Source organism: Lynx canadensis, chromosome B4 (assembly GCF_007474595.2).
Source record: "Lynx canadensis isolate LIC74 chromosome B4, mLynCan4.pri.v2, whole genome shotgun sequence".
NCBI lineage: Eukaryota > Metazoa > Chordata > Mammalia > Carnivora > Felidae > Lynx > Lynx canadensis.
In genome coordinates, this window is record NC_044309.1 from 122,689,365 (window position 1) to 122,697,554 (window position 8,190).

Genomic DNA, 8,190 nt, shown 5'->3' on the forward strand with positions numbered 1-8,190 from the left:
GGTCAGACCTAACTCGGGGCTGGGCAGCAACAGTTTCTGAAGTTACCTTGGGAAGGGTGAGCTTGGAGACAACAGATTAAGCACTAATAAACTTTTCATTTTTCCTGGATAGGACGGTGTCGACTACAGGCCATGAATACTCTGTATACCCAGTTTTCCTGAAGCATCTGTGACTTCTGGGACTTAGCGCTCACTGAAATTGAGGTTTATGCTAAAAATATTGTCTCCAAATCAAGAATCAAGGCCTGTGTTCATCTTTGTACTTAAATGTAATTTTGTTAAGTGATCTGTTCAATGGAAAATCTAGTTTCACTTTTAATGTTAACTCCCTTCCCCCCAAACAAAAAGGATGGATGGAACCTTTTAAAAGACATAAGGCATATCTCCTTTCCGTGGAGAGAAGGTGCACAATTCTGGAGCTTGAGGAGAGTGTATGAGCAAAGGTAGCACTGGTCTGGCCTTTAACTGTGAGTGGAAATTACGGTAACAGACTTGGGGTACCGGGGCCTCAGGTCTCCGGGGCAGCAGATCCTCCTGTATCACCAGGAAAGCCAGCTCCCCACGTAGATACCAGTGCTGAAGGCAGACCAGGATTAAACTAAAGTATGGTCCAGTTCCAGGATTCCCTAACATAGAAGAGGGGCCTGCAATGCTAGAACAGAACGGCTTTCATTGTTTTGCAGGAGAAAGAGAAACCTTCCCATCTTTCTGGGATGTCTATATTCTGGGTAATACACACCAAAGGCGGTCAATGTCCTGCCACCCCATTACAAGAATGGCAATCCCTGATATGTGTGGAGGGATTTACAAAGTGAATTCACAAACACCAGATTTAATTCTCCTGACAGCCTTGACAGATGAGCAAAGAAAGTGTCACTACTCCATTTATGGATGAAGGTATTAAACACTCCTTTTGTGAGTTTTCTTCTCCCTCCGCATCTAGATAAATGGCATTTTGAGTGTCCTGGTCAAGTAAAGCCCAGGGGACTTGCTCAGAGGCAGGCCCCCTGGTTGCCAAGAGAGCCACAGAAAGCTAGAGGTCAGGGCCAGTGGTTCTGCTAAAGCCCCTACATGCGCAAGCCGTGAAGCTTGTCCGTATCTGACCTCACTTGCTTCTGTTTTATGTTAAAATGTTGGGTTCAGTGCCACCTTGATTTTTGAGCATCACCCCATTCCTCTAAAATGACAGGAATTACCCACTTCCAGGTGCTGGGACAGTGGGACAAGGTGGTGATGAAGATCCGACGGCTGGACAATGGCTACAGCGATTATCACAGCATGGTACCAGGAAGCATCCTCCCACAATCCCTTTCCTGGATGGGCTGTGTGAGCAGTGACTTCCTCATAGTTTTAGAAAAGCTATTCTCATTAATCTCTTCCTATTTACCCCTGGCCCAGAGCGCTCCACATACATCTGGTTGAAACCTCCCAACTCTTGGAAGTAGGTACCATAACTCGGAGCATGGGGCAGGTGAGGACTGTATCAAGTCCTAGCTATGAGGACTAGAACAGAGGCTATTTGCTCAAAGTCATAGCTGTTAAACAACAGAGCCTGGATACCAAATCAAATCCATTTGTTCTGTCTGCCAGTGCAAAGTCTAGGTTCCCTGGGCCTCAGAGAGTATACCTCTCAGGGGTGTGTGTGTGTGTGTGTGTGTGTGTGCAGGGGTGGGTCCTAATCTAGGTCACAGGGTCAGAGGCAGGATTCCAATGGCCTTTTAAGCCTCAGTGTTTGTTTCAAACTGATGAAACAACCAGAAGGGCAATTTCCGTGGCAAACTCTTGCTGGTGGTGCACAATCCCCAAAGACAGAGGCCAAGCCCCTCGAAAGGGAAGCTAGCCCACTCAACCTTGCGGTCGGAGAAGATGGAGAGGACACTGCCGGGCTGGGAAGGGTGGGTGGCAGGAGGAGCCTGCTTTGCGCTCACTCAAGTAGGCAGAAAGGAACGCCTGGGTTTTTGGAGATTTTGCAAAGCCGGTAAGGTCTCAGGCTGAGGATGCGGGAGTGGGGCGGGTTGAGGATGGGAGCTGGCTCTGGGCTGGAGCGGGGAGAAAAGGGACAAACGTTCCGGTGGCTTTGGCCGGAAGGATCCCAGCGCTCGCTGTCTTTTCTCCTGGGCGGAGGCCAACACGCAGGACCACTACAATGCATGGCTTCACTAGTGGGAGTATTCGGGAGCCCATGTGATGGAGTGGGGGGGGGCTGGGGGTTGGGCTTAGGCTGTGGCCTTGAAGTCTCTGACAATTAGGATCTCCGCGCACGAGTGAAGTCCGCACCCAAAAAAGAAACCGAGGACGCGGGCGGGCTATTGGCAACTTTTCCACACCCCTAGACACACCACTGGAAATGAGCTGGTGTTCGCCGCTCTTGCGTTGATCGAGAAACTGAGGGCCGTAGAGAAAGAGGAGCTTGTTCAAGGTTAAAACGCAGAAACAGTGCTAGAGCCAGGACCACAGACTTTGTCAAATGACGGAATGATAGAGTCTGAATTGGAAGGGCGCTTGAATCAGCCTGCGAAAGAAAACGCACTTCGATGGGTCCGTGTTGGCGACTCCGCTCATTTTGCTCAAGAGGAGTGGATGGGGCACAGGCGGCTTTTCGTGGGCGCCTCCTAGCGGCCTGCACCCGGGGCTCACCGCCGGGGCGTGAGGGTGGGGAGACACGCCTGAATAACCGCTATTTGGTCAGGTGGTCTACCAGGGGCTTCTTGGGGTAGCAAAGCGGTGATGTGCCTATTTTAGGCCTCACAGCCTCCTATACTTCCCAGAAATGAAGACAAAAGTTATCTTGGAGTCCTCTCAACTCCTTTCCTGGGGTGGGGGGCGGGGGGCTGGGGGTGAGGGGAGAGGACAGAAGTGTAAATGCCACCGAGTCCATCAGTCCTGTGGGGTCGACAAGCCACAGGTTACTGTGAGGAAGGAGGCTGGGTGGGGAAAGAGGGTTACAGAAACTGAGGCAGAGAAAACAGGTGCTTCATCTCGGAGCCATTCCTCCTCACTGCCCATCACCGCCACCGCTACTGTTCTGGCAACACTCGAAGCTAGGCACACAAACCAAAGGTGGCTCCTTGGGTCACCCCCGTAGATCCTTTAGAAAGACCCATCTCCCCAAAGGGAAGTCCAATGAGAAGCAATTATTTGGGTAATTCTCCACAATCGTCCCTGCTTTCAGGTCTCCGATCAAAACTGTCTATTTCTACTGCACAAATCAGCCGGACGATTCCCTCTTCTTCTGTCTACGACGCGACCTGAGACGTGCCCCCAGCCTCCTTCCCCCGCCTCCAGCAGAGCGGTGCGGAGATGGGAGCGGCGGCTGGGTCCGCATTCTCCAAAGGGCCGCTTCCCAAGGCGCCCCGAAGCTGGACCCGGCTCCGGCCGGAGAGCGCCAGGGCCGAGGCCCAGGAAGGGCGCCTGGGTGGGCGCAGTCCCAGCGGCCGAGCGACGGCTGCAAGCGACTCCCCCTCCCTCGCGGCGCCAGCACGCGGCCCCGCCGGGCTCCGCTCCCAGTCGCCTGCCACCGGCCCGCCGGGCACACGCCTGGGGCGGGATGGAGGCTGCGCCAAGGCAGCCGAGGTAACTGCGGCGGTGCCCAACGACCAGAGAAACTCCTCTGGCCCCTCAACCTCCACCCCCAACTCTTTTCTCAGACCCACTGTGGGAAACCCCAGAGCGCCCCGCGCTTTATGCATCCCCCAGCCGGTCCGGAAATCATCCTTTGGGATAAAGCCACTGAGGTCATCCTGGGGGGCATCGCGGCCAAACACCTACGTATAGTTCTGATCCCAACCAACCCTCAAGGAGATCACCTCCCGTCTTTATCGGCCCCCTCCACAGTTGTTCAGTTGTGAGGAGCATATCCTAGTTTTTATACCTGGATGGGACATTAGAGACCATCCAATCCAAACTTCTGTTGCTACAGACGAGAAAACTGAGGCTCGGAGCGGATTCCACTCACCAAGGGCCACAGAGCTAGCGAGAAGATGCTTTGGGACTAGAACCCAGCCTTAACGGTACTTTTATTTACTTTCGCAGTCCAGTAATTCCCACGGAGTTCTCCCCATCTTTCTAACCTTCGATCCCAAATTTGCTTCAGCTCCCAAGAACGGCGAAGACCCCCCCCCCCAAGAGAATGACAGGTAGAAGAAAGCAGGAAAAATGGAGCCCAGTCTCTAAACCCGCACACCGCCTCGTGGCACTTTTTCTGCTCAAAGCCTTCCCTGAGCTTTGCTCCAAGTTCTCAGGAGAATCCCGAGGCACTTCACCCCAAACCTTTCCACCCCTACACCCCCAATTCCCAGGGCCATTCGCCCGTCCAGACACGCCGGCCCCCCCTTTCTAGAGCCACCCCCGTCTGCAGCCCGCCCTAAGCGCGCCGCCTGTTTATTCAGCCGGGAGTCCGGCACGCGCCAGGCGCACGCACTGCAACAACAAACCCGGCTGAATGGAGAGTTTGCAAGGAGCCGGCGCAGGGACCGGGCGGGGGGAGGGGAGAGGAGGAGGGAGAGTTTAGGGAGTGGGTGGGAGGAGGAGGGAGGAGGAGGGGGGAGTGGGGGGCTGCAGCCGCTCGCTACAGCAGCGGGGAGTGGGGGGCGAGGCGGGGCCAGCGCTGCGCGTGGGGCTGGGTGTCCCATTGAAAAGGCGGCCGCACTCCGGCCGCCCAGCACTCTCTCACTTCTGGCCAGGGAACGTGGAAGGCGCACCGACAGGGCACCGGCCAGGGAGGGCGAGGGCAAGAAGGAAATAAGAAAGAAAGGGAGTTAACAAAATTTAAAAAAACAAAACAAAACAAAAACAGCCTGAGCCACGGCTGGAGAGACCGAGACCCCGGCGCAAGCGAGCGCAGCCCTAGGGGGCGAGGAACGGGAGACTCAGCAGAGCGTGCTCACCAGTGACTTTTGCTCCTTCTGCCTTTAAAACAAAACAAAACAAAACAAAAACAACAACAACAACAACAAAAAAAACAAGAAGGCGTGAGCGGCAGGCTCACACGCGAGCGCCACGCGAGGCTCCTGAAGCCAACCCGCGAAGGGAGGAGGGGAGGGAGGAGGAGGAGGAGTGGAGGGAGGAGGAAAAGCGTTTGCACCTTCGCTGCTCCCACCCAAAGAAGTCTCCCCGGGATTTTGTTTGTTTTTTTTTTGTTGTTGTTTTGTTTTTTTAACTTCCCTCCGGGCTGCCTCTTCATCTCTCCCCTTGTTTCCCTCTCTGTTCGTGCACCCAAGTCCTGTCTGTGTCCCCTCGCGCGCCCGCACCTCGCGTCCCCGCTTGCTCCCCTTCGGCGACTCTTTGGCGGCCGCTGCGCATGGAGAGCTCTGCCAAGATGGAGAGCGGCGGCGCCGGCCAGCAGCCGCAGCCGCAGCCGCAGCCGCAGCAGCCCTTCCTGCCGCCCGCAGCCTGCTTCTTTGCCACGGCCGCGGCGGCGGCGGCGGCGGCAGCGGCGGCGGCGGCGCAGAGCGCACAGCAGCAGCAGCAGCAGCAGCAGCAGGCGCCGCAGCTGAGCCCGGCGGCCGACGGCCAGCCCTCAGGGGGCGGTCACAAGTCAGCGTCCAAGCAAGTCAAGCGACAGCGCTCGTCCTCGCCCGAACTGATGCGCTGCAAACGCCGGCTCAACTTCAGCGGCTTCGGCTACAGCCTGCCGCAGCAGCAGCCGGCCGCCGTGGCGCGCCGCAACGAGCGCGAGCGCAACCGCGTCAAACTGGTCAACCTGGGCTTTGCCACGCTCCGGGAGCACGTCCCCAACGGCGCGGCCAACAAGAAGATGAGCAAGGTGGAGACGCTGCGCTCCGCGGTCGAGTACATCCGCGCGCTACAGCAGCTGCTGGACGAACACGACGCGGTGAGCGCCGCCTTCCAGGCTGGCGTCCTGTCGCCCACCATCTCCCCCAACTACTCCAACGACATGAACTCCATGGCCGGCTCGCCGGTCTCCTCCTACTCGTCCGACGAGGGCTCTTACGACCCACTCAGCCCCGAGGAGCAAGAGCTGCTCGACTTCACCAACTGGTTCTGAGGGGATCGGCCTTGTCCCGGCCCCGGTGCGAGTGGACTTTGGAAGCAGGTAGGTTGCATTTGGGAGTGAACAGTGTGATATTCTTACCTTCATTCTTTTTCCTCCGTCTTAGTGTCTGTAGGAGGGGGACTGTCTCCACGGAGATGGGGGGGAGGGGGTCGATTTAAAGAATTTGTAAATTAATTTAAAGTTTGTCGGTTTCAAACCCTGGTTTGTTAGTTTCAGTATTGGCCTCTAAGAGTGGCTGGAGGGAGGGATAACGGGGGGGGGGGGCGGTTTGCGAACGATGGAGAACCGAGTACTGGGACCTGTCAAAAGAGGTGCTGCACCTGACAGATCCTCCCTCAAACCTCCACTTTCCCCCACTGCCAGCCTCCAAGTTCATACTAACCTCTCCCCTTCTTCTCAAGTTATAGGGTCACCGCACAACCTACATCTTTAGTGCTTTCTTGTCAGCGATGTTGGAAGGGAGGAAAAAAAAAAAAAGAAAAAAGAAGAGAAGAAGGAAAGAAAAAAATAAATTCAGGCAACCAACCGCAAGACCAACTAAGCAGCGCATGCCTGAGAAGCAAGGCTCTCTCGAAACAGGGATGCGCTCCGAACTCTATCTTTGCACTCCCAATTCTTTACGGAGATATGAAGGGTGACTAGGACCTGAGTCAAAGTGCAGAATGCAGCTTGCGTGCAAAAGCAGTGGGCTCCTGGCGGAAGGGAGCAGCACAGCCCTAGAGAAAACTCCCACCCACCAGTAACAGGCAGAACTGAAAGCACTTGCTAGGGTGCCCTCACCTCCCCGCCCTCTCTGAAAGTGCAGTTCTAAGCCCTGTAGAAATGGGTTGGTGTCTTTCTTCTCATTATCCCCATCCCAATATGCTGTGGACATTTGTCTGCAGTGAAATTATGCTATACTCAGTCCTTTGAAACCCAGATCCTCCCCGGGGGGGTCTCCCCAAACCCCATTTCCTCACAGCATCTTTTCTACCATTTTCATCATAGAATGCTTCCAATCTTTTGTGAATTTTTTTATTATAAGAAAAATCTATTTGTATCTATCCTAACCAGTTTGGGGATATATTAAGATATTTTTGTACATAAGAGAGAAAGAGAGAAAAAATTTATAGAGTTTTGTACAAATGGTTTAAAATGTGTATATCTTGATACTTTAACATGTAATGCTATTACCTCTGCCTATCTTAGATGTGTAGTTCACCTTACAACTGCCATTTTCCCCACGTGGTTTTGTAAAGAACTCTCCTCACAGGTGAGATCAAGAGGCCACCAGATGTACTTCAGCACCAATGTGTCTTACTTTATAGAAACTTTGTTAATGTATTAATGATGTTATTAAATACTGTTCAAGAAGAACAAAGTTTATGCAGCTACTGTCCAAACGTAAAGTGGCAGCCAGTTGGTTTTGATAGGTTGCCTTTTGGGAAATTTCTATCACTGCCTTTTTTTTTCCTTACTGTTTTATTACAGACTTACAAGAAACGTGTATAACCCTGTTTTATACAAACTAGTTTCGTAATAAAACTTTTTTCTTTTTTTACAAATGAAAATAATCAGCCTCCTCCACGTCTTCCTTGACTCCACAGTCCCTGTACAAGTTATTTTCGAAATGCCAAAGGGGAGGAGTGGGTGGGGGAGAAGAGGGTGGTATACAGCATGCTAAGTGGCAGAATTGACAAAGATAAGTGCTATAACCAGTCCTACCCAAGGTGACTCTATGACAAATGTAGAGGGAAAAGATAGGTAAGTAAAGACAACTTTCTTCCACTTTTATGCTGCAAACGCGCAAGCGTGCACACACACACACACACACACACACACACACACACACACACACCTAGAGAACAGGTGGTGAGTAATGACTGCAATGTCTTTTGATGACATGATTGTATATTTAAAAAATCTCCCAGAAAAATGAACTGGAAGGAGAGGATCCTCACCTTCACTTTCTAACCCTTAGCCCCATTTGGAGAGTTTCTCATTGTGAAACCATGGAAAAGCTGGATGAGATAATGGATATTAGGGGTGGGGTATAGCTGCTGGTACTGGAGCTTGTGCAGGGCAGGGGGGGGGAGGCAGTCTTTGCTGTGCTCCCAGTGGTGGGTGTGTTCTTCCTTCACTTCTAGGCTAGGCACACATTTTCTGTTCCTTTTCCCCACTCCACACACTTCCCA

General features: G+C 53.2%; 1 protein-coding gene across 1 annotated transcript; it reads left to right on the top strand.

Moving 5' to 3' along the window:
• Positions 1 to 5,299: 5,299 nt before the first annotated feature.
• On the top strand, positions 5,300 to 7,506 carry ASCL1 (achaete-scute family bHLH transcription factor 1). The gene is made up of 2 exons (XM_030323526.1): positions 5,300 to 6,055; positions 6,418 to 7,506. The coding sequence occupies exon 1, from the start codon at positions 5,300 to 5,302 to the stop codon at positions 6,005 to 6,007; it is 708 nt and encodes a 235-aa protein (XP_030179386.1). The 3' UTR covers positions 6,008 to 6,055; positions 6,418 to 7,506.
• The last annotated feature ends 684 nt before the right edge of the window (positions 7,507 to 8,190 follow it).

Bases quoted from the DNA above. Each gene is read 5' to 3' on its own strand.
- ASCL1 (XM_030323526.1), top strand. From the start codon at position 5,300: ATGGAGAGCTCTGCCAAGATGGAGAGCGGCGGCGCCGGCCAGCAGCCG.